Genomic DNA, 24,711 nt, shown 5'->3' with positions numbered 1-24,711 from the left:
GAGTTGCCAGAAGTTTACACAGTGTGTAGCTTTTTTAAACTAATATCTTCAGTAAACCCTAAATACAATTATGTGGGTGATTGGAGATCAATATTGTCTTTATTATAATAAAAGGTCTTGCTACAAATTATTTCAGTAAAAACATAAAATAAGTATGAATATAAGAATTATCGATAAAATCATCGATGGAAAACGAGGTGGCAGCACTCTGCCGGCCATCAGCTGTTTGAAGAACGCCAACGAGAAAAACCAAGTGCGAAAAATTCCGGAAAGAAACACGCACTGCTCTGATTCACCATGTCCGCCGACGAGGAGGCGGGCGTGCACAGGCTGGAGGGTACCAGCGGCGAGGAGACGCGTGGTGGTCTTGTTATCCGGAAGCCCAAGGACGGAGCGTCATCGAAAAGCGGCTTCAAGGTTCCTCAGGGATCGCTGCTAGGTCTGGACAAGCTGGCGGCCAAGCGGCGCGCTGAAAAGGAACAGTCCGGACGATTGATTTCCTTTAAGGACAATGAGTACGATGACACTGCGAGCGGTGGAGGATCCACGCCAAGCTCCACACCCGGCAATGGCGGAGGTGCCGCTTTGAGTGAGTTTGCCTTCAAGAAGCCAGATACGAAAAGCTTCGAGAAGCTGAGTCGCCAGCTGCGTGAGCACAAGGACGAGACACCCTCACACACAGGTGGAGTCTCGGAAAAGGCTCGCGAACGCCTGCGGGAGCACATTCAGCGGGACAAGACCCGCGGTCGCCCGGCGGTCAGCAGCTCCTCGTCATCCGGCTCCAGCTCGGAAAGCCGATCGGACCGAGAGAGACGCCGAGAGCGGGAAAGAGATCGCGACCGGAGGCACCAAAGGGACAGAGACAGAGATCGATATAGAGAGCGAGATCGTGACCGACACCGGAGTAGAGACCGAGATCGAGATCGTGACAGAGATGGCTCCATGTCCGCAAGGAGCGTCAACACTCCAAGGGAGCCGAACACACCAGGCGGCAGCAGCGGCATATCCAACAGTACCTGGGACGATGATGACGGCGACAGCAGCCATCGTAAGTCCGACTGGGACATGCCCACACCCAAGCGTCATGGGAGCCACACCTCAAGTGATTGGTCCGCCCGCTCGAGCAGCCGGCGGAATCAAGGCCGGCAGGATGACACGGCGCGGCCGACACCGGCCCACCGATACAATCAATGGGCGCACGACCGCAAACGCAGTGGAGCCACACCCTGGGGCGAGGACGCGGAGTCGCGGGATCTCTGGGAGGAGGAGCAGCGCCGGTTGGACCGCGAATGGTACAACATCGACGAAGGCTACGACGACGAGAACAATCCGTTCGGCGGCGCCAACTCTGATTACTTCCGGAAGCGAGAGGAGCAGCTGGAGCAGAAGCGAACCAAGCGAATCAGTGCCCAGCAGCGACAGAACAATCGGGACAATGAGCTGTGGGAACGGAACAGAATGCTCACCTCCGGCGTGGTGACTTCGATCAACGTTAACGACGATTTCGACGATGAAGCCCTGGAACGAGTGCATCTACTCGTCCATCATATAATCCCGCCCTTTCTGGACGGTCGAATTGTGTTCACCAAGCAGCCGGAACCCGTGGTGCCGGTGAAGGACCCCACCTCCGACATGGCACTTCTGGCGCGGAAGGGAAGCGCTCTGGTGAAGACCTATCGGGAGCAAAAGGAGCGCCGCAAGGCGCAGAAGAAACACTGGGAGCTGAGCGGCACCAAGCTGGGCAACATTATGGGCGTAAAAGGGCCCCAGGACGAGGACGATGCTCGCTTCAACAAGGACAACGATACGGCCGACTACCGAAAGGACCAGAAGTTTGCCGATCATATGCGTGACCAGGAAACGGGAGGCAAAAGCGAGTTCTCGCGCAAGAAAACCATCGCTGAGCAGCGACGCTTCCTGCCCGTATTCGCCTCCCGCCAGGAACTGCTCAACGTGATCCGCGAGAACTCGGTAATCATCATTGTGGGTGAGACTGGCAGCGGCAAGACCACGCAACTCACACAGTATCTCCACGAGGATGGTTACAGCAAAAGTGGCATGATTGGATGCACTCAGCCGCGTCGAGTGGCCGCCATGTCGGTGGCGAAGCGTGTCTCCGACGAGATGGACACCCAGTTGGGTAGGATGTCGTAACTCTGTACTAGGCCTTGTACTAATGTTTCCCTTTCTTATTCCCCGCCAGGTGAAGACGTGGGCTATGCTATTCGATTTGAGGACTGCACTTCGGAACGCACGGTGATCAAGTACATGACGGATGGTATCCTGCTCCGCGAAAGTCTGAGGGATCCGGATCTGGACAGTTACTCCGCCATTATAATGGACGAGGCCCACGAGCGGTCGCTATCAACGGATGTGCTTTTCGGATTGTTGAGAGAGGTAAGTCGTTTTGTTTTTATTTTTTTGATTTTATTTTGAAGCCCCGATCAGATAAAATAGTCCCAGAAAATAAGTCCCAGGTCTTACCAGATCAATCATTTTCGTTTATATCTAAAAGTAATGCCTTTATCTATTTGTTAACAAATAAAAAATTGTTAAACATTTGAAACTGTGTACCTAGTCATTATAATGGTTATCAAGCTATTAGTTAATGGATCCATATCACTCCCCCTGAATAAAACACAAGAGCTATATATTTTTATCGATTGGTAAACATTTAATAATAATATCAATATAAAGCATTTTACAAACGTTTCATATTCAATTTTGTTTCACATTGTCGAAATGTATATGTAAGACTACCATAAATATTTTATAAATCGCTTAAAAAATACACAACTTAAACAAAATAACTAATAATAATATATAGCTTAGAGACTATTGTTCCATTTAATAGATATCTTTTTTTTTTGTCGATTTTTTTTTATCCTTTTTCTGATGGGTTTATAAATTGAAGTTTTAAGTTACGTATGTGAGAGTCCGTGGTCGTCCAGTTGGTTGGTTGAGTTGGCTTTATGTACAAAAATACGTTGATTTTCCGATAAATTTTCGATTGGTTATCGATTTTGCGATTTTCTTTGTTCTTTGAGTGTCCGATTGTGAGTCGAGGCGTCGTCGGGGTCTGCACTTGTTTGTCATTTAATGTAATATATATGTATATATTTCATTAGAATATAGAGTTAAATACATAACGAAACATTTCGAATGTTTGATTGTGGTTCTTACAATGCTAAGTAGAGTTCTTCATAATTTTCCTTGTGGCTTGGGATCTCTTAATTCGTTAATTAAGCTTAAACAACAAAGAAAACAAAGGTGTTGCCTTGCATTGGTTGCTACCAGTATGGTTTATGTTGGCCATAAATACATAATATACGTTGTATAATAAAAATATGTATATATATATACGCATTCATAATCACAAGTGGAAAACAAAAAAAAAAAATAATAATTATAATTAGGACGAAGAAAAAAATTAAAACAAACAAATATTTAATAAGTCTTTTCGAATTTCACAGTGTTTGTGTGTCTCTCTCTCTCTCTTTCTGTGTAAATACAAAAGTATTTAATTTGATTTTTGTTTCACATATAAATTGTAGATCGAGTTGCAACAGCTTTACAATCATGGGCAGGAGTGTAGAGTGTGGGTGTTTGTTGTTATCTAATCCTTTTTTTTCAAAATGATTTCTTTGTTTTTAATGTTTGTTTTTTTTTTAATACTGCCGCTCGCTTAGTTGTTTTTATTAAATTAACTTCTGTTTTTTTAATACTTGGTTGTTTTTTTTTTCATGTGTAAAGGATGTTAGAACGCCTTCAGAAAGAGGGATTGAACTTGTGGGATCATTATTTTTGGTTTAAGTTTCTTGAGTTGTGATTTATAGAATTAAAATCGATACGAATACTATTTACTTTGAGTGGGAATAGCTTTTTTGTCTATTATTGAGCACCAGCAACATGCCCGCGTTCATGCCGACGCTGCCCCATTTAACGCACTCCGACATCTGCAAGATAGATTTTGTATTTGTAAGATACAAATGCAAGATACTGGTTGGGCTTGGGCCGGAATAAATGGATATACAGAGAGAGAAAATATAGTGGATAGCTTGATCACAATCACATCAACAATGGGCAGTAGTTTGCAGTAGTTTGGTGGTCTCTCCGAAAAATAGTTTTACATATATATTACACTTTTCTATATAGAAACATACATATCTTGTGAAGTATGCTGGGGATAGGAGAAATGCAGACAGTGGGCGTGGCAAGCAGAGTTCTTTTTTTTACACTAGATTTGAATCGTGAATGATTTAAGCAAGCATGAGTCGGCGCATATATATAATATGTATGAGTTATATCCCTCTTTCTTGGCAGTCCTAATTTTGTTTTTAGTTTCAAGTGAGCTTTTTCGGTCAGTGTATTATTGTTTTCGGTTATTTTGGCTGCTGCAACTACAACAATCAATGCATGTGGGCGGCGGCGGCGGGAAGAGGAGAAATAGGAGAAGGATTCTTTCTTTTTTTGTTTTGGGTATAGAGGTTCTTGTTTCAGTGTATGGATTTGTGTTGTGTGTGTGTGTGTTTATGTTGGGCGTTGCTTTTTTTTTTTTTTTTTTTTAACCCCCCCCTGCTGGTGAGGGGGCGTGGCATTATCCGCTTATCAATTGATCAGGTGCAGGAGCACATGATTCGCACTTGTTGTTACCTGTCGCTTGCGCAGATCCTGCTGACGACTTCCGTAGCGGCACCAGTACACGAAGTGCTTGTTGTTGTTCCACAGGCTCTGTTTAGCCTTCCTGGCCACCGAAACCTACAAAAGGAATTTTAATAAAATGTATTATTAATAATTTATAGAGACTATGAAAGCATAGAATTGAAGTCTTTGAAAACTTAAAGTGAAAACTAAGACTGTCTACCACCTCTTAAAATTTACTCAAAAAAATCTTAAATAATTTTTAAACATTGGAAAATGATTTAGAAGTAATCCTTAAATATTCCTTAACTAAAGAACCTAATATGAAAACATTTTTAGGTGGAATTTTCATAATAACTTTCATTCTGACTACCCAAATATTTTACCAATAATTATAATAGCAAACTATTTGAAACTTTTATCTTATTATTAGAAATATAATTTTAAATAGTATGGTATATTTATATTTACCTGATTGCGTATATCCTTTTCGTTGTGTGGAACCTTCTCCTTGTCGGCAAAATTATTGATCCTCAACTCCCAGCCGTGACTCCAAATGTCGGCCAATGCCATCTTGATCAGCTTGTATGTGCCATTCTCACGTATTTTCACAGAAAATATCTCAATGGTATCGGGTTTGGGTTTATTGTCTGAAATCGGATAAAATCAAATCATTTTTACGAGAAAATATAAATGCAGGCAGGCAGGCAGACAATCAATCATCCTCAATGCAATTTTCAATTGATTTTGATTTCTTGATCAGAAAGGCACTGACCATAAGGAATTGATTTATTAATTCAACTGTCAGATACCTGTCTATGCACTTTCTTTTAAAAGGGTTAGATTCTTAAAGCTTTTAGTATTTGGATACCATATAGAATGTGAAGAGACTCTCTATTATATCATTTGAAACCATAAGTGCTGGAGTCTCCCTATAACAAGGCACTGCTTTGTGAAATCATGTGACATAATCGTGACAACCAGGATGAAGTGGCGGCCACACGCTGCTCCTGTCATGTGTGCTCTGTTATGATGGTTGCTTGCGCAACTTGTTAAGGCATTTGTGAATTAACAGCCATAAAAAATAATTAGCACTGCTTAGTATTTTACACTCAACTGCGGCTTCTTCTTCCTAGTCTAATGGTATTTTTCAACTGTCTACTCTTTTTTATTTATTTTCTTTTATTTATTTTTTTATTTCAACCATGTTCAACCAATTTGCAGGCATTTAAATATTTTTTTTTGTTGTGGAGCACTCGGTCAGTGGGTGGTTGAATGACTCGACTGGATTTTATTATTATTATTGCATGTTTTTGTGGCTTTTGGCTACGAATTCCCCAGCCAATTTGTACCTAATGGCATTCCATTAATGGCAGGCACTGTAATTGGTGGGCAAATGCATTTTGTGAGTGATCTAAACATGGCTAATAATGTCATCAATAATTTTAAATATTTTCCACTTTTTTTGTAGATGAATATATATTCTGTTAACCCTTAGGTCCTTCATCTAACGCCCAACAATCAATCAAACTTTAATAGAAAATAAAATAAATGAGACGTGTCATGGGAGCATTTTGTAAATATCGTTTGATAAGCACGCATGCGCATTTTTTAGCAATTTTTTTTTCTTTTAATATGTATGTGATACAAGCATGTAATTTACTTGGACAATAATCAGAGTGTTGTCTCTGCCAGCAAGGGGCATGAAAAAAAAAAGAAAAAACAATCCAAGCGATTAGCAGCAGAATGCAGTGCTTTTTTTTCAATATTGATTGCCTTCTGATGAGGTTTCTTTTTTTGCCCAGCCCTTTTTTCTCCACCCACACCACCCAGTAGCCCCATCAGAACCCATTGCTTTTACTCGAAATAGTAGCACGCGAGCACCCTGAATCATAATAAATAATTTAAAAGTGTCTTGCTTTGCACTCATGAAGTGCATTTTATAGTATTTTCATTATTAAGACCTCTAAGTTGGAAAAACCGAATAAAAATGCGATTTTTAAAGGGAATGAGCATTTTTTTGAAGAGTTTTTGTTATTAAAAAAATAGTACTTTCATAAAAAATGAATTAAAAACATATTGTTTTCGCAAATGTCAAAAGACTCACTGCTAATATTTTAAATCTTGAATATATTTTACAATATATAGGCAGTTTTAAATATTAAAATTTATAGTTTCTGAAATTCAAATACAAAAAAAATTTACAAAACACCCATAAAAATCTGGCAATCCTTTCTAAATTCTAAGTATATCATTTTCCTAAGATTCTTTTTATTTTACAGACACAGTGTAGCTAAATATATAAAAATAAAAACATATTTATTAATGCAAAATAATTTGCATATTTGTATATGCAGTGTGGGGGCGAGCAGTGCTGCACGTGTGGTGGGTTATTGGCCGGCTCACGAGATGCAACAGACGCTCTTGTCTGGTGTGCCCCCCGTGGGTGTGGTGAGTATTCGCCCCAAATGCGTAGGCCCCCCAAACGTATCTCACCATGCCCACCAGAGAGTGCAGTCCCATCAAGTTTTCCTTCCCACACACCTTGCTTTATGTTATCAGCGATATTTCACCACTTGATTTAATGATTGTTTGCCGTTTCAATTGATACGAGTGTTCACTGTACTATCTGTATGCGTGACTTGGAGCACATGATGTTTTTTTTTTTTTTTGGGTGTTTGAAAAGACAGAACGCAGCCTCCGACGTGTGTTTGCTTTGTTTACTTTTCACTTTTTTTTGTCTTGTGGGTTTTTTTTTTGTTTGTTGTGTTTGCAGTTACGCACGAACTAAAATATTTAAAAAAAAAAGAAAAAATACACTGAAACAATTTGGAATGTTCTAGCAGCTGTCGGCGCATCATTGTGAATGTCTCCTGTAAGCGGCGACGTCAACGGCGTTGTTGGCGCCGCACTTTCATAGCTTTTTTGTTTTAGCCACATTTGCTGTTGTAGCTGTTGTTGGTGTTGTTGTTGCTGGATTGCCGATTAGATAAAAGCCACATACACACCCAATTCCAGTGCGCATGTGTGGGTTGTTTGTTTATTGAATGACATTTTAGAATTTTGTCCAAGCCCCAATATTTGCAAAAAAAAAAAGTAAGAAATTAAGAGAACCAAAAAAAAAAAGCGGAGAGATTAGCTTTTCGGTTTTGACGTCTGAAGTTTTGATTAATCATCAAAGGCAGCATTACGGACGAACTTTTGGGTTGAGGCGGGTTTTACGATTTAGACAACTACAGTGATTATTCCCATAAGACAAAAAAATGATTAAAGAAGTTTTTAGTTTTTTCAAACTTTTAAGGGAAAAAGACAAACTACTTTTATTTTATCTTAGGCTGCACTTTCTTTATATTTTTTTTTAAACTATTAAAAATTTTTTATACATTTTTTTCTAAAATAACTTTTTATATTTATTTTCTAACTAAAAGTTTCTCTCATTTAAAAAAAAAAAACAGCCACACTTAAGCTTTTTGTTATTCAGCTAAGGTCACACTTCTTATTTTTTTAACAATTTCTAAAATAGTTTTAAAACTCAGTCTATTTTTCTACTATTTTTTGTAGTATTATTTAATTAATTTAATTTTCAAGGAAACAACCACACTAAGCCTTTTGTTAATTACCTAAGGCCACACTGTTTTCCTTTTCAACGTTTTCTATTACATTTCTTTTGAAGCAAAAATATAATATGAAGGCCTAAAGTTAATCACAGCTTAGAAAGTCTTTTCCCAGCTCTGTTTTCTAGACTACATAAATTTCATTCTAAAAACCACCAATTCACAATTGCTAACAATTGTTGGCAATAATCCATGGGCGCATTAGTCAACCGTAATAAAACGATAACGAAAACCCCAACCGAGTAAACAAAATCACAAAGAAATATTTAATCCCAGCGATACATATATTATATTAATGCAAATGATAAAGAAAGCAAACTGCAAGTGTGATAAAAAAAAAAGTGACAAACTAGGTGTATGGAAAAGGATTACGTCTAGATTTGTTGCAATGCCTATTGTGTCATATGATATGCATTTTTATTAAGCCATTAGTATGACCGTTTTCTGATACATTTTGCAGAACTCAGGGGCCAGAAAGTAAAACTTTTCCCATTCGTATAAAATATATATCCCTAATCTTGTTTCAAGATTATGAATGGTTTTAAACAAAAGTGCACAGATAAGGGTTTATTGCATCATTGCATTTAAGACCTAGTGTCCTCTGGAAAGGGGGTTCACTGTGTACTCACCTTTGGCCACCTTGCAGAGGACGATGCCGTACCAGGAGGCCACCGGCGTCTCGTTTTCGTCCTGCGTCTCCAGGAAGCTGCTTCCGTTGCGCGGAATCACCAGCGCCGGCGCCAGCGTCAACGCCAGCTTTGACGGCGGGCCGTCGAGCGAGTCGAGTGCGTCCTCGTCCTCCTCATCCAGGTCGGTCGAGGCAGCTGCCGCTGCGGCCGCGGCTGTGGCAGCTGCTGCCGCCTCGGCTGCGGCGCTGCTGCGTATCTCAACTATGAAGCCGCACTCGACGACGGCGCAGAAGATGCGCTGCTCCTCGGGCTTGAACCACTTGGATTCGCGCAGCTTCTGGACAGCGACGCTGCTGCCGAAGGTGGCTCCCACAATGCCCCCGCCGGCGGAGGACTTGTGCTGGGGCAGATGATGGTGGCGCAGTGCTAGCGGGTTCTGCTGCTGTTGCAGCGGTGGCGGCCAGTTGGAGGTGGGCGAGCTGGGTGCCGACTGGGAGTAGCCGCCGCTAGGTGGAGCTGCCTGGTTGTTGGCTGGCTGGTTGTTGTGGCCCTGCAGGGGCCACCACTTCAGGGAGCTGACAAAGCTATTCGAGCGGTTCATGCCCGGGCCCCAGGAAACAACTTTCACTCGAACAAAAATAAAATATAATAACTTATGGAACTGCAATCGGGCGCTTATCACTAAGTTTTCCGCGCGTTTTCCGGCCCACGAAAGACTGACTGATGTTCTGGTTCGCGTCTCTATATGCTCCTACTTTTATTCTTTCGTATATTCCTATATATATTTTTGTTTTCTATTATTTTTTTTTAGTACTGATTTTTCTGATCCAAGTCGCTCTATTTACTACGCTCCGTTTGAGTTTCGGTTTGGATTTGTGTTTTTCTGTCTTTCTGTCGCTGTGTTTTTAGTTTTTTTTCGGTTTGTGGGCTGCTGGTTATATTTCACGAAGCACGGCTGGTTTTCTGCGTTGCGTTTCGTGTTTTTCGTGCTTTTTACGGTTTTCGGTTAAGGTTTGTGCTTGGGCTTCTTTCGGTTATCCGCTCGCTTTCTGGTGCTTCTGCTCTGCCTGAGACTCGAAAGCCAATTGGAATATGTATCTCCGCCGGCTGCGAACGAGAATCGAAGAAACGCTGCCGCTCTCCGAGACGTGCTCTGTTAGCTACAGTGTCTCCCGAAAGTATGGATGCACTAAGGTTCGTCACTTTTCAAAAACGTGCCCAAGGTATTTTTTGTAATAGTCGTGAATAGTCTAGAAGGTTCTATAGATTTGTTCCTAGAAATTCCAGGTATCTGTAGATAAAACTATAAAAAAAAGGAAACAACATGAAATATAATCAAGAAACATTTTAAAGAAAATATAGATACAGGATAGGAGATATCTTATGTTAGATACAAGATACAGATATAATATAATCATAAATTCAGCTTGGTGAAAATTTCTTTGGTATCTAAAGATTAAATATCTAGGAATTTGTAAATTGAGCTACTTATGTATACATATAAGCATCTATACACAAGTATATGTATTAACTAGTATATATCTTAATCTTAACTTGTCATAATCCACTTTGAAAATTTCGTTTCATTCATTTTCGTTCTTTTTTTTGTTACTTCTTTTATTTACAATCTGTAGAAACAATAAGTAAATTATATGATTAATATTTAATTAACAGAAATAGTTTTCCAATGAATCCAGCTTGTTTTCTTCACAAATAGTTTACCCCTGAAAACTGTGCTACAAAACTGATTGCTTTGTAAGGCATTAGGCTTGCAGTCATCACAAAAGCCCCTACATACAATTAATATTTTACATTAAGTATATAGTTTATCCATTTAGGTAATAGAACTTTATTTTTACCTGTAATTTACTTTTGCAGCTAACAGTAACTGTTAACACGCTTCTCTCGAATCGCTATCTCTCGTTTGGCCCTCTCGCAAGCCGAACGTTATGTTATTTATAAATCCAAAGCCGGTTTCGGCTCGCTCTCCTGCACTGAACTGCCTTGCCACACTGCCACTCTCTACACTCTCCCATCTCCCAGCCGTGGTGAGTTGGGGCTGGCATTCCGTTATGCTTTTTTCGCCAGGCACTCGCATATTGTCGGTGTCCCCACATGTAATTATCTATTCAGTGGCGATTAAGCTCCCCATTTCGATCCTTTTTCAGCGATCCGATCCGTCTCTCTTTCTTACCCAAAAGCCTTAGCTGTGCAACCTAATCACCCGCCCACTTACCACGCACCCATTACCGCACTGCTTACCTTTCCGCCAATTACCAGAGCGTCATGGAAAAGGTAAAAATTGATTGATTGATGTTAGGAGCAGTTTTTATGGTTTAATGGTTTGTTTTCGTATATTTTCAACAATTGGTTTTCTGGCCAATCCCGATTCACAAATGCACAAGACCCAGTCATGTGACAGAAAACAGTGGGTAATCGATATACTTGAAAAGTTTTAGAATTATTTTGAAAGAGTAGTTTTTTTGAGTGAAGAAAATTTTAATATTTTGAGATTTAATAACATTATTCCAATAACTACTTTATTAAATATATATTTAAAATTTGTTTTTACCCATAAATTAAATGGCCTTTGAAAAAACACACCAAGGTTGCACTGGGAAATGATTGATAAAATGATTTTTTCGAAAATTTGCAAATTTCGCGGAGCGACTAAAAATAAAATTGGGAGCATATCTGGTATTTGTATTTATAGAAGTCTTAGAATATGTTCTTTCTTGTTTATTTTGCGAATATTTAATAGTAGTTTGCTTGGTTTGTTGTATTAAATTTCCTTTGGTGAAACAGTTGACAAAAAAATAAGATTCTCAATGAGATATAGTGGTTTGATTATCTTCCATGAAGGATCATAAATTAAAGCTGTGGGAATAGGATTTGTTTGTGGCATTTAAAGTGAGTTTCTGTAGTGGCACTAACAACAGAAATAAAACCCGAGAAAGTCAACAAATCAACATCAAGTCAGAAAAACTCAGCCCTTTCCATCAGCTTTCCTCTGTTTGCAATTTCAAACAACGTTCAGAGCCGGGTAATCGCATTATTAGTTGGCCAAAGACCCTTGGACCCCCACCCACTTCTGTGGAGGGCAATTAGTGCACCAACTACACGGAGAGAAACGATAGGGATGATAGTAAAATAAAACCCTTCAAACACTACCTAAGATCTAAAAAGTCTTGAGAAGATAGTCTATTATATTTTTCCCTCTGTATCTTAGATAGTGTGTCTACTACTTGCGAATCGATATCTTGAATGACTTGAGTGCTTTTTCCCTTATATACTATATACACTTTTTTTAATACCTTCAGAGTGTGCGATTTGCTCTTGCAAAAATTAAAAAATAAAAAGTAACACAAAGTATTTGAACTTTTCGTTGTGACGTCGTTTCTGAGACTCGAACTCGCACTCTCTCCTATGAAGTGCGTGTGTTTGTTGTCACGTAGTTTGTCGGAGCATATTCGATTTTCGGGGTTGGGGGGTTACCCCATGCCACACATACCACGTACACCGCATATCATACATATAGCACACACATTGGTAAACTAATTTGGCCCATTGCCGCTGCCAAAAACTTTGGCTTTAAAGTGGGCCAAGCACCCAGAATTACCAGCTGAAATAAAAGACACAATGTATGGGAAATTCTTGGGTCAGCTTATTTTTTTATTCGTGTCTAGCTTTTGGGGCAAGGGCTGGTCATTCGTAAAGAAAATACAATTAATTATTGTTTATAATTCAATTAAAAAGTGTCAAGAGTGATTGTTCGAAGAGTGATGTGATTTTTGAATGGGCTTTTTATGAGGGAACCGTAATCTTGGTAAACAAGCTCTGAAGATATGCTCTATTTAAGTGCGTATTATTTGCTCTATTAAAAATATTTTGCATAAAACTTATCTTTTTTAGTTATTTGATCTAGATAATTGTGTCAAAAGATTTCTCAAACTATATACTCTAATATAAAGTTTATTAAATCTTCAATGAGCTTTAAATTACTTTTATTAAAGTGTGACCTTTCTCTTTAATAATATTTAATATTTTAATGTTTAATATTTTATTAAAATTGTGGTAGTTTTCTTTCATTTTGGCTTCACCTGCCTCGGAAAATTTTTCAATTTTCTTAAGTCAACCAAATTATAAATTTATTTCAGATTTGACCTAAACTCAACAGTGTGGCCATGTTTTATTACTTTCATCCTGTATGTCCTATGAAACCCTTTTAAACGCTTTAAAAATTGAAAATAGCTTTGAAAAAATAACAGATCATTTTAAGTTCGACTTGAAGCTTTTAGTATTTGCTTTTCGTGTCTTGTTTTCGTTTCAAGTTTTTCATCTACTCTTCTTACAGTCGTCGTCTCGCTGCCGTCAGCTAAAAATAGATTTTGCAACTTGCTTTTTTTGCTTTTATTGTGTTTTTATTTATACTTTTTTGCATTTGTTGTTTTGGTCGATTAGTATAGTTGTTGTTTTTGTTGTTGCAGTTGTATTTGTTGTTGATTTTTCTCCATATCTATTTATAGTTTTAACCTTGGCTGGTTCGGCGGTGGCGGAAAACGCCGAGTGAGACAGAGATAGTCGCTCATATAGATATGTAGATAGAAAGCGAGATAGAGGGATTCTCTAATTAGCGAAGCCGGTCCAGTACCGCCCCCTGCCCAGCCCACCTCTCCCCTCTTGGCCGTTTCCACTAATTGCATTGCAATTTACGTTGTTTCTGTTTTAATTTTTTCGAGTGTGTGTTGCACATTCTTGCTTTTATTACGTAATATCATAAAAAAGGTTTGTGTAGGTCAGTGCCTTTCAATTTAAAAAGGAAGAAGCATGCCTTAAATAGTAAAAAACATGAATAATTCATGAATTTAAAAAAAAAAAATAAACGAAAAAACAAAGATCTAAATCCAGCACACACTTTTGAATAATTTAAAATGCTAAAATAAATATGTCTGGCCGACCAGAGACATAAAAACTATTTTTAAGGAAATATTCAACATAAAAAATAATTGTTTTTATTTTAAAACAAACCGAAACTTAGTTTAAACTATTAAATTAGTTATGCTAAAATTTAAAAGCAGCCTACGTGTCGTATGAGTAATATTCGCTTAAAGACCTTTGGCACTCTGTAACTTGAAGACTTTTGGATTAAACATTTCCGTTTAAATTTTATTAAATTCTGTATATTCATACCATTAAGTGCTTTTACTTATTTGAAGTACCTCCTGATAAGATTATATTATATCATTTGTGTTTAGAATTACAAGTTTCATGGGTTTTCCCTTTCTCGGGTTTTGTTGGTTTCTTTAAAACCATATTACAGGAAAAAGTGTATTAAAGTGGTTTTTGTTCTTTCCTAAGATTCTATTCAATGAGTAATGCATATATCTGTCTATCTGTTTCGGCGGTTTAATTTATTTTAGGAATTTGTGTGCTAGTTTTAAGTTCCTTTGAAGTTATTTTGAGTATTTCGTTGAGGTATTTGGAGTACATTTTGATAAGATTGTGGTTTAGCTATCAATGCTGATTTGACAGTTTTGTTTATGGAGTGCTTTTCCAACTAGGCGCCATAGGGGATAGTAATATATTTTGCATAATGATACCCGCTACTCACTAGTATTTATACTCTCCAGATCGCTATCCCTCTGTGGATTTTTTAAATATTTTCAACCAAGTGGTCAAAAGACAGAGAGAGAGAGAGCAAGACAAGTTGGTTAAAAGCACCTGAACCAGCCGAACCACCTGTATTTGTTTACCTTTTGTTGCGGCCCGAAGTGTCGGCGAATGCAAAATGCACGGGGCTTCCGTTCGAATCGGGTTGCATAAATAATTAAAATGAATATTTATAAAAGGAGGGTATGCAAGACAAAAAAAAAGTAAACAAAAAGGAAAACTGTCATCTCGGATAAGTAGGGGTCTTATGCCCTATGACAAATGGAAGCGTGCGCCAATCTATCCATCTACTTGCTCAAATCCAGGCACACACATCCATCTAGATACACCTTGTATCTGTGATCCGTCTAGATACATTATGTATCCACATATATGTACATGTAGATAGATAGATAGATAGCATTTGCATGCCGTGTATCTGTGGCAACCAAACTCGTTTCATTTCGTACCGTCTCGGTTTTGGTTTTGGTTTCTGTTTCTGTTTCGGTTTTTATTTTATTTTTTTTTTTTGTTTAGGGGGACTTAAAGGCTTCGTTTTGCGCGTTTGCCGGCAAATGCCTTCGATATCTGGTAATATCCAGACTTTGGTCGCTTCTGTCTGAACTCAGACATCGGCAATTATAATTATAATGGCATTCCCCGTGTCTGTGTGAGGGCTAGCCTCTACTCATTATACTATTTGCCATATTTTTATGCAAATTCAGTATCAGTTCATGTTCATTCATTGACTGAATGGAAGTGAGCTTAGCAGAGTTCTTGTTGGAATTAATTCAACTATAATATGTACCTCCCCAAACTTTAGGTTCCTGGTTCTCGAATAAAGACCCCAGCAAAATAGGTAGAAAAAATTATCCCTCAATAGGGAGAGAAATGTGAACAAGGGGTTGGAATTTCTGTTCGTCTAGCCCTTTGACAATTTCTGGATTTGTGGAACAACAACAGCATTTACAATGGCCCAGGTCAAAGCTTGGAAAGCAATCCAAAAAGCTTCAAAATTCCAAACTACATAACTCTATTGTTTGCACTTTGGCTGGAATTCGGAATTCCTCTCAAGTCGTTTAACAGACAAACAACAAAAAGTACAGGGGTCTCTGGAGGAGATTGACTCACACAATGGAAATGACATTAAGGTTGGAGGTGTAAACTTCAAGGGCGTATCTAAATATAAAGGTTTCTCTTAAAAAAAAACAGTTCTTGAAAGTTTGTACATAATCGAAACTCTTAGATCCATACTTTTAAGGTTTATAAATTAAAGCTTATATGCCGGAAACATACAATATTAAAAAAAATACAAATCGATAAAAATAACAGCGCCTTCTTCCTCGCTTCTAATAGTTTGGAGGTAAGAAGACACGAACGAAATAATATTAATAAACTAAAATAACAGAAATGGTATAAAAATACTAAAATCCCATTGGAAAAATAAGCTCTCCTCCTCGCTTCTCATAGGGTACACCTAACAAATATCATTCCCTTTTAAATTAAGTTTTTTCGATATTATAATAATATTTTTTATACAATATTCTAAAAGCTGCCAACAAATTTAAAGGATAATCAAAACAAGAAAATATACGTTCATGCTCTTTAATAGAAGCTTAAAAATTCGATAGTAAAAATATTAAAATTTTAAAATTCATCGGCCCTCCTTGCAACTTGTTTCGAAATACGAGTTTCTACTGTATCTTAAACGATGTAGGCGTTTGTCTATAAATATTTTGAAATCCAATCTGCTTATCTGAGAGCAAAATAAGAATCTATCAATTCGGCCACCTGTCATCACTTGGCATTTTTGCACACGCCCCCCCTTTAGCCCTACCGGCCGCCCCTTGGCAGCGCAGCCGGCGTCGTCAGAGAATCATTCTTTTGGCTGTGGGGCTATTTTAAGACTGATTTTTATGGCCATGCAAACGAGACACGAGCAAAAAAAAAAATTTTAATAAAAAAAAAAGGCAAAAACAAAGTGAATATAAAAATAAAAGACAATAAACAGACGGGCAGTGCGCGAGTTCGAAATGTAGATGATATTTTTGTGTTTTTGTTGGAACTCAGAATCCGATTCAGATACTTTGTATATTTTGACAGCCGGAGAGGAGAGGTTTCCTGGTAGAAAGTAATCAGGACTAGCTTATCAGATGGCGGAAGGACTTGAACAGCTGTTTCTGCACTCAGAGAAAAAGGAAAAGGAAGTCCAAAAAAATAAACAAAAACAATCAAGTAGAATTTAATTTCGTTTGCCGGTTGTATCTCAACGTTTCGCTCTCAACTCTCTCTTTGTGTCTGTGTATCTTTGTATCTGTACCTCTGTAGCTCTCTGTTGTGGCTGCCTCTCTGTTTTCTTCGGCCTCTCTTTTTGGTTACAGTGTATTCACCTTTTCCATAGAGCTTAACTTTGTTTATTTATTAAGTTATATTTAATTAAAAACTTTATATAATTAAAAATTATAATTTTTTAGTTAATTTCGCTTATAAAGCAATTCGTGACTGTGTGATATTTTGCTCAATTATTCATTGAAACGTCTTGCCTTTTTATTTTTTTTTTATCGTTTTTTGTGTTTTTCATTTTTTTTATGCGCTTTTGTTTTTGTGCAAATTTTTTCTGGTTTTTGTTTACATCTTGCGCTTCGTTCGGTTTATTTGTTGTGCTCGTAGTTTTACCAAAAAGCTATAAATTGTTTTTGTCTCGACGTCGCACACACATGTGCGATTTTTTGCGGTTTTATTTTTCTGTGCTTTTCTTTTTTTTTTTTTTTTGTTTTTCTTTATTTTTTTGCGATTTGTTGATGCCGCCACACCTCCAAAAGCAGAACAACAACAACGCGGCAGCCGCACCATACAACAACGAAACCCACCACAGTGCAAAACTTGGTGCTCTCGGTCTGTTGAAAATTTGCAATCAGTCGCCAGAGCAACCCCCCATCCCTGCTGTTCCTTAATTTTTATATCCCCAACCCCTTCACATGTCCTTTTCATATATTTTTATATTCCTTTGATTCTGGCTTTTCTTGTATGGGGTTTCTTTTACTTAGGCATTATATTTCTTCGGGTTCTATTCTATTATGGAGCTTTTATTTACATTTACTTTTATATTCTAGATAAAAATTATAAAAAAAAACCTTGAAATGTAACAAGATTTACGTTTTTATAAAAGTTTTTCGCTTATTTTAATATTGAATTTGTTTGGGTTCTTCGTATATGTCCAGTTAACCTTAAATATTACGTTATACACCTCAAATAACTATTATAGATCATTAAACTATATAAAGGATGGAAATACGATAGAAGATAGAATTATAACACGATAAAATTTACGATAAAAAATATTTTTTTAGTCTAGTAAATCTTAAACATAGCATTTTATACGCATTATAGGTATTCTAGATCAGTTCTAGGTCTAACAAAATTTAAATTATAATACGAAACACATTTTACGATAAACTACAAGTTTCTTTTATTTCGATCTAAGACTTTTCAAGACTCATAGTTAATCTTACAGATAGCGTATAAAAAATTATTTGTAGTATTACATACAGGGCCGTAGCTAGCATGGGGCAGGTGGGGCGTTGCCCCAGGGCCCCCGAAGGGAAGGGGCCCCGCCGGGGAAAAGACTTCCGTATAGGGGACCCCAAATTTACTTGTTGCCCCAGGGCCCCCGAGGCTCTAGCTACGGCCCTGATTACATACCATTAAACTTTATAAAATATAAACAATGTAATACAATAATTATGCACGACCCATTTGAATCCATTTTTTGTTTGTCTTCTATATAAACAAGCTTACTATTTCTACATTTTTCGTTACCCCGTTTATGTATGAAGTAGTTTTTGAAATACTTAAAACTGTTTATTACATTTAACTTTTAATTGAATATTATATTCTAATAAACCTAAGCGGTTTTCAAAACGTACCGCTTCCAAAGAAACAAAAATTGTACACTTTCCTCAACTGATATTTCAACTGATAAAAAACTTTTGAACCCTTTCAACGAGTTCAATAAATTTATGAACTCTCGCTTTTTGTCCAGCCAACATATAAATATGTATATACTTTATATATGTACATTCAAAGGAGATCATTGAAATAAAGGTTCATTAGACTCGCATAACTCACGGGCCATCATCCCACCCATCATACCTCTCAATGGTTGGCCCCTCATCTTTCAAACTCGCATCCAGCAACCTCGGAAAAAAAAACACACACATTTTCTCCTCAATGCAAACGCTCTGTAAATTGCATTTGCGGAATTTTTAATTTCGCCAGCATACAAACATTCGCACACTTGTAATTTATGTCGGTATAATGCCACGGCATAGAGATATATACACACGATTCTGTTGGTTCGGTTCGGTTTGGTTGTTGGCGCCAGGAAAACTCATTTGCCAGTCAGTTTCTAGACAAGGTTTCGGATTTTGTTTTTGATTTTGACTTTGACGACAAACGTCTGACTTTTGTGGAGGCCATATGATGTATTTACTAGACTAAGAATTGTATCGAATTTTATCGATTTTAATGGGATTGGGATATTTATATAAAGCAAGAATTATACAAATGAAAGAGAATAGATTTGGTTATTTAGGATTAAAAAACCTAAAAGTCAAGATGATTGATATATTATTTATGTTTACAGCAGAATAAAAATAATCGATAAAAATCGATTAACATTGAAAAAATAGTGATATGAAAAATGAAGGATTGTTTCCCCTATTTTATATCGTTTATTAACGACTTTGTTACTTTGTATACGCCATTATATTTACATTTTGAACATGCAGTGTTGATTACTAACTATAAATATGTGGAAAACAAGACCTCCCTGATCGCATCGAGGTTCTATGTTTATGTTTACCAACCTGATGTATTTGCAGATGCAAATGAATTGTTGTCACATTTTTGAATTTTTGGCTTTATGCCCGCGGCAACCAGAATAAAATATAAAGAAAATGGATTAAAATTGAAATTCATGGCATTTTTGATTGGCAAATGTGCATGCAATTTCCTCCTCAATATCACAAATAAATATATACCTATATGCATATATTTTCAATACCCCAATAATGTTTATTTATTTCTTTTCACTTTTTGTTGTTGTTCCTTTATGATTAAGAGGAAATTGAGAGCATTTAAGGGCATTATCGTCTCGTATTATATTTCATATTTTTCTTGGAAGCTTCCTGTTTCTATAATAAGATCATCGGTCGTATAGATATGGCGAATTTTTTGTACGAATTTTGTTTACCGATCGAAACGATTGCAATCTGCAATGTGCATTCGATTATTTCCATAAAATAAGAGCTCTATTTTAAGTGTCGAGTGCTTATCGTCGAAAGCTATGTACAGACGTAGGTGGCGCTTTAGCTGATATTATTTTACGACTTCAATTAGTCTTCCTTTGATAGGATGAATATTCTATAGACGCAATCCTACTTAGTCATTTCAAATGTGATGAAATAAAATATCTCAAAACCCCTGGCAAACGATAAGTAATCCCTCATCTTTCCGTAAACCGAAACCAAATAGAAATTCCCTCGGTGAATAAGAATCTGGGCTATACGTATACTCACTCGTATACTTTCATTATCAGTTGTTCCAAATCTGGAAAGCATTCTGTATGCCTACATATATAGAAATGTTCATTCTTAGTTTAACTGGGTGAACAAAATTCAACCGCGTTTTATGGTGAAAACTGATTAAACTGGTTTATCTGGCGACCTTGAGATAGTGTTAAGAAATCATACACCTAATATATTGTGACTTTTGTGATGGAATACAAAAATTGCAGTTTTTATATGGTGTTGTAAAGATAATTTATTATCTGCATTATTCCTAGACTTTTAAAGTATTTACATAAAAAATAATTCATAAATCTTGGTAGTTTCGAACTCGTGTGTACATATTCTAGGGGGCCTTTTTAAAATCATTGCATACTTTTAGGAACATTTCTTACAATCTTTTTAAAGATTGATGTAGTGCATTTGCATTTATCAAGGATTCCCTGTATTTGTATTGCCAAATTGATTATAAGCCAATGATTTATATCCCCGCCATATATCCACTCAAAGGCATGTCCCTTATCTGTGGCTTTTCTCTGCTTTTTTCTCAATAGGTTTCATATTTTTATATGAGCCCTATCGTAATTGCCGGCACCTGACGTCATCTGCAGGTGATATTGCTGATTGCTTTATCTTTAGCTTCACCGTTACACTTGTCTATCCATTCGAAGGCATCATAAATATTGCATTTGCGTATTTCATGTGCACCCAAGATAAACTGCAAAATAAAGTGTGTTAATTTATTGGCCAGCATAGTGAGTGGGTTTTTTTTTTATAATTCGGTTTTCGATTGGGTAGCGTTTTTTAAATGCGCAGTTGGCTCGCCACTCATTTGAATCTAAAATATGATAGAGGGCTACCCGCGAATTAGTTGTGCTAGGACTTGGTTTTCAAATGATTAATTATAGTATTTATTGAAGCATTAAAATCTAGATTGATTTATTGAACAATCAAATACTCACGTAGTATGTATACCCGGTACTTTTTGGATTAAAAATGCGTGGCAAGTGGGTGCTTGTTTTTTTTAATTGGTTTTCTTGGTAATAATTATTTTATTTCTTTACCTCAACATTTTCTAATCCCTAAAAAATCGATCAAATAATATTTATTTTTTTTTTTTTTAACCTCTTGAGACCAAAATTCAAAAGCCACTTGGACTTTGGGAATTTCGAGAAGCCTTTGGAACTGCCTACGTGTTTGCCAGCACGTCATCCCCCAACCCCTAATATTATTCACCTCACAAACCCAACCCCCTTGAACTTATTCGACTTATTCACCACTCGAACTTAATACTCTCTTGCTCTCGCCACAATTATTTGGACTTCGGCTTTTTGAGAGCATGTCCTGCCGAGAGAACACTCACTGGTGTGGTGAATATAATGTATCCAAAGTGGGTAGCATCACGTACTTCATCTCCAGGACTTGTTTAAAATTATATCAAATATGCATTTTTTTAAGTTACTGGCTTAGTTCATAACTAAACCTTGATTTTATTTTAAAAGGATTACATTTTCTGGCATCGCAGGGTATCGTTTTGTCGGCTTGTTTCTAATTTTAAATAGGACACGATGCCCAGGCTAGCAAATGCCTTGACCCACTGCACACAGCGGTCAACGACTGCTGAAAAAAGCTGGACGGGATGTGGGTCACATAACCGCCACTTGACCCCCACTGCGTCACCCTATTAACAGCCATGTGTGGCCTCCCTTAGGTTATTCCACATTTTCCCCAAAGAGCATTAAATTCATAATTCTACTCTATACTTAATTTTAAGCTTAAGAGTACAGAATTATATAATGCGGTTTATCCTATACCATTTCATCGAAAAATAAAACAATTTTCCTCCATATCCTTTCCAGATTGTAGCTCGACGTCATGACCTGAAGCTCATCGTGACCTCCGCCACCATGGACTCCACCAAGTTCGCCACCTTCTTTGGGAACGTGCCCACCTTCACCATACCGGGCAGGACCTTTCCCGTTGACGTGATGTTCAGCAAGAACACCTGCGAAGACTACGTGGAGTCGGCGGTGAAGCAGGCCCTACAGGTCCATCTGACGCCCAACGAGGGCGATATGCTCATCTTCATGCCGGGTCAGGAGGATATCGAGGTGACGTGCGAAGTGCTGGAGGAGAGGCTGGCGGAGATTGAGAAAGCACCAGAGCTGAGTATCCTCCCGATTTACTCCCAGCTGCCGTCGGATCTGCAGGCCAAGATCTTCCAGAAGTCGGGCGATGGAGCGCGCAAGTGCGTGGTGGCCACCAATATTGCGGAGACATCGCTGACCGTCGATGGAATCATCTATGTAATCGACTCCGGCTACTGCAAGCTGAAAGTCTACAATCCGAGGATCGGCATGGACGCCCTGCAGATCTATCCCATATCCCAGGCGAACGCCAACCAGCGCAGCGGTCGAGCTGGAAGAACAGGTCCCGGCCAGGCCTATCGCCTCTACACTCAGCGCCAGTACAAGGACGAGCTACTGGCGCTCACAGTCCCTGAGATTCAGCGTACAAATCTGGCCAACACGGTGCTGCTGCTGAAGTCCTTGGGCGTGGCGGATCTGCTGCAGTTTCACTTCATGGATCCCCCGCCGCAGGACAATATCCTGAACTCGCTGTACCAGCTGTGGATCCTGGGCGCCCTGGATCACACGGGTGCCCTGACCACCTTGGGCCGTCAAATGGCAGAGTTCCCGCTGGATCCACCTCAGTGTCAGATGCTCATCGTGGCCTGCAAGATGGAGTGCAGTGCAGAAGTGTTAATTATAGGTAAGCTATATAGCCACAAAAAAGAACCCACAGATATTCCAGCTCCTAGAAAAGTTTGCAAGTTAATTGAGAAATAAAATAAGTATTTTTTGTTCCTTTTTGTGTCCAATTTAAGACCATTACTATCATATTTTAGAAGCTTTTCTAGAACCAGCTCTTTAAGAATTTTAAATTTTTTTGAAAGTCTGGCAACCCCAAATCTTGATAGTTACAAAATGAAGGCCATCTCTAGAACACATCGATGTATTAATCGATAACACATGTTTAACGTAAATTTGAATGAATTCGATAAAGATTTCTTTTAAACATTTTAAATCGTTTCTTTTTAAATTGGTATTTAAACCATTAATTAACTATTCTTTTTCTCCACAGTTTCTATGCTCTCGGTGCCTTCCATTTTCTACCGGCCCAAAGGACGCGAAGACGAGGCGGATGGAGTGCGCGAAAAGTTCCAGGTGCCAGAATCCGATCACCTGACCTACCTCAATGTCTACCAGCAGTGGCGCCAGAACAAGTTAGTACTTACCAACCCAAATCCCCACCAACATTTATTTATGAACCTCGTCTCCACCAACAGCTACAGTTCCACCTGGTGCAACGAGCACTTCATCCACATTAAGGCGATGCGAAAGGTTCGAGAGGTGCGACAGCAGCTGAAGGACATCATGACCCAGCAGAAGATGAACGTGAAGAGCTGTGGCACCGACTGGGATGTGGTGAGGAAGTGCATCTGCTCCGCCTACTTCTACCAGGCTGCCAGACTAAAGGGCATCGGAGAGTACGTGAATTTGCGATCAGGAATGCCCTGTCACCTGCATCCCACCTCCGCCCTCTACGGATTGGGCACCACACCCGACTATGTGGTCTACCATGAGCTGATCATGACCGCCAAGGAGTACATGCAGTGTGCCACAGCTGTAGATGGCTATTGGTTGGCCGAGCTGGGTCCCATGTTCTTCTCCGTTAAAGAGTCGGGACGCAGCGGTAGGGAAAAGAAGAAACAGGCGGCGGAACACCTAAAGGAAATGGAAGAGCAGATGCTGCAGGCGCAACACGAGATGGAGGAACGAAAGCAGCAAGCAGCCCAAAGGGAGGAGCAGCTGGCCGCCAAACAGGAGATAGCCACGCCGGGCAATGCCACGCCACGGAGAACACCGGCCAGAATTGGTCTCTGAAAGTCGAGTGAATTGTTCTTTGAACTTGAGACTTATTTTTCCACATTTATACAAAACTTTACTCTTTTTTTGTTTGATAATAAAATGTATGTGAAATCCATTTGGGATTTAAATAACTGTTAACGATTTTTATATTAAATGAAAGTTTTGGTCCACTTCTGCTAATTGAAAGGTCCAATTTGGCCAGCAACCGAAAAAAGTATAAAATCCTTTAATTCTTAATAGGTTTGTATTCAATATCTTGATTATTTTTGAAACGTTTTCAGAGAAAAATACCATTTAAGAATCAGGACATCAGTTTCCATCAATCTGAAAAAAAAGCATACTTAAAGGACAAAACCTTCATTCGATGTTGTGGCTATTTTTGAAATATAAAAGGCCCTTTGAAATATTCAATGTTTTGAAGATTTCAATCGAGAAAGATAGGACTTGAAAAGCTGAAACAAAAAAGGTGTTTGCCACTTACACAATTTTAGAAATCGGCTCAAAAAAAATTTAATCAGTTGTTGATTGAAAATAATTGTACTCGAATAACTAAAGCAAAAGGACATTGAAAAATCCTTTAATTAAACTCCAAGTTAAAGGCTTAAAGCCCCCTTTCCATTTTTGAATATTGGCTTACACGAATCGGATAACTATGTAGTTCCCATCCATCCATCCCATT

At 38.4% G+C, this 24,711-nt stretch overlaps 2 protein-coding genes across 4 annotated transcripts; one reads left to right on the top strand and one right to left on the bottom strand.

Annotated features, from left to right (window-relative positions):
- The first annotated feature begins 207 nt into the window (after nucleotides 1–207).
- Nucleotides 208–24,164, top strand: Prp16 (ATP-dependent RNA helicase l(1)G0007). 3 transcript variants are annotated; one of them, XM_043213067.2, is made up of 5 exons: nucleotides 208–2,140; nucleotides 2,204–2,397; nucleotides 21,960–22,872; nucleotides 23,245–23,386; nucleotides 23,450–24,164. In XM_043213067.2, the coding sequence occupies exons 1-5, from the start codon at nucleotides 298–300 to the stop codon at nucleotides 24,045–24,047; spliced, it is 3,690 nt and encodes a 1,229-aa protein (XP_043069002.1). In that variant the 5' UTR covers nucleotides 208–297; the 3' UTR covers nucleotides 24,048–24,164. The 3 variants fall into 3 exon arrangements, with proteins under 3 accessions (XP_043069002.1, XP_043069004.1, XP_043069003.1); XM_043213069.2 differs by lacking the exons at nucleotides 208–2,140; nucleotides 2,204–2,397 and adding an exon at nucleotides 2,930–3,101; XM_043213068.2 differs by lacking the exons at nucleotides 208–2,140; nucleotides 2,204–2,397 and adding an exon at nucleotides 10,058–10,078.
- Nucleotides 2,650–9,981, bottom strand: l(1)G0469 (lethal (1) G0469). The gene is made up of 4 exons (XM_017232767.3): nucleotides 8,885–9,981; nucleotides 5,113–5,291; nucleotides 4,654–4,758; nucleotides 2,650–3,956 (listed from the first exon to the last, which is right to left on the bottom strand). The coding sequence occupies exons 1-4, from the start codon at nucleotides 9,483–9,485 to the stop codon at nucleotides 3,861–3,863; spliced, it is 981 nt and encodes a 326-aa protein (XP_017088256.1). The 5' UTR covers nucleotides 9,486–9,981; the 3' UTR covers nucleotides 2,650–3,860.
- Nucleotides 24,165–24,711: the final 547 nt, after the last annotated feature.

The sequence above is a fragment of the Drosophila bipectinata genome, chromosome XR, assembly GCF_030179905.1.
Source record: "Drosophila bipectinata strain 14024-0381.07 chromosome XR, DbipHiC1v2, whole genome shotgun sequence".
Classification (NCBI taxonomy): domain Eukaryota; kingdom Metazoa; phylum Arthropoda; class Insecta; order Diptera; family Drosophilidae; genus Drosophila; species Drosophila bipectinata.
The sequence above is the reverse complement of the archived record's forward strand: the minus strand, read 5'-3'. Positions and strand labels throughout refer to the sequence as shown.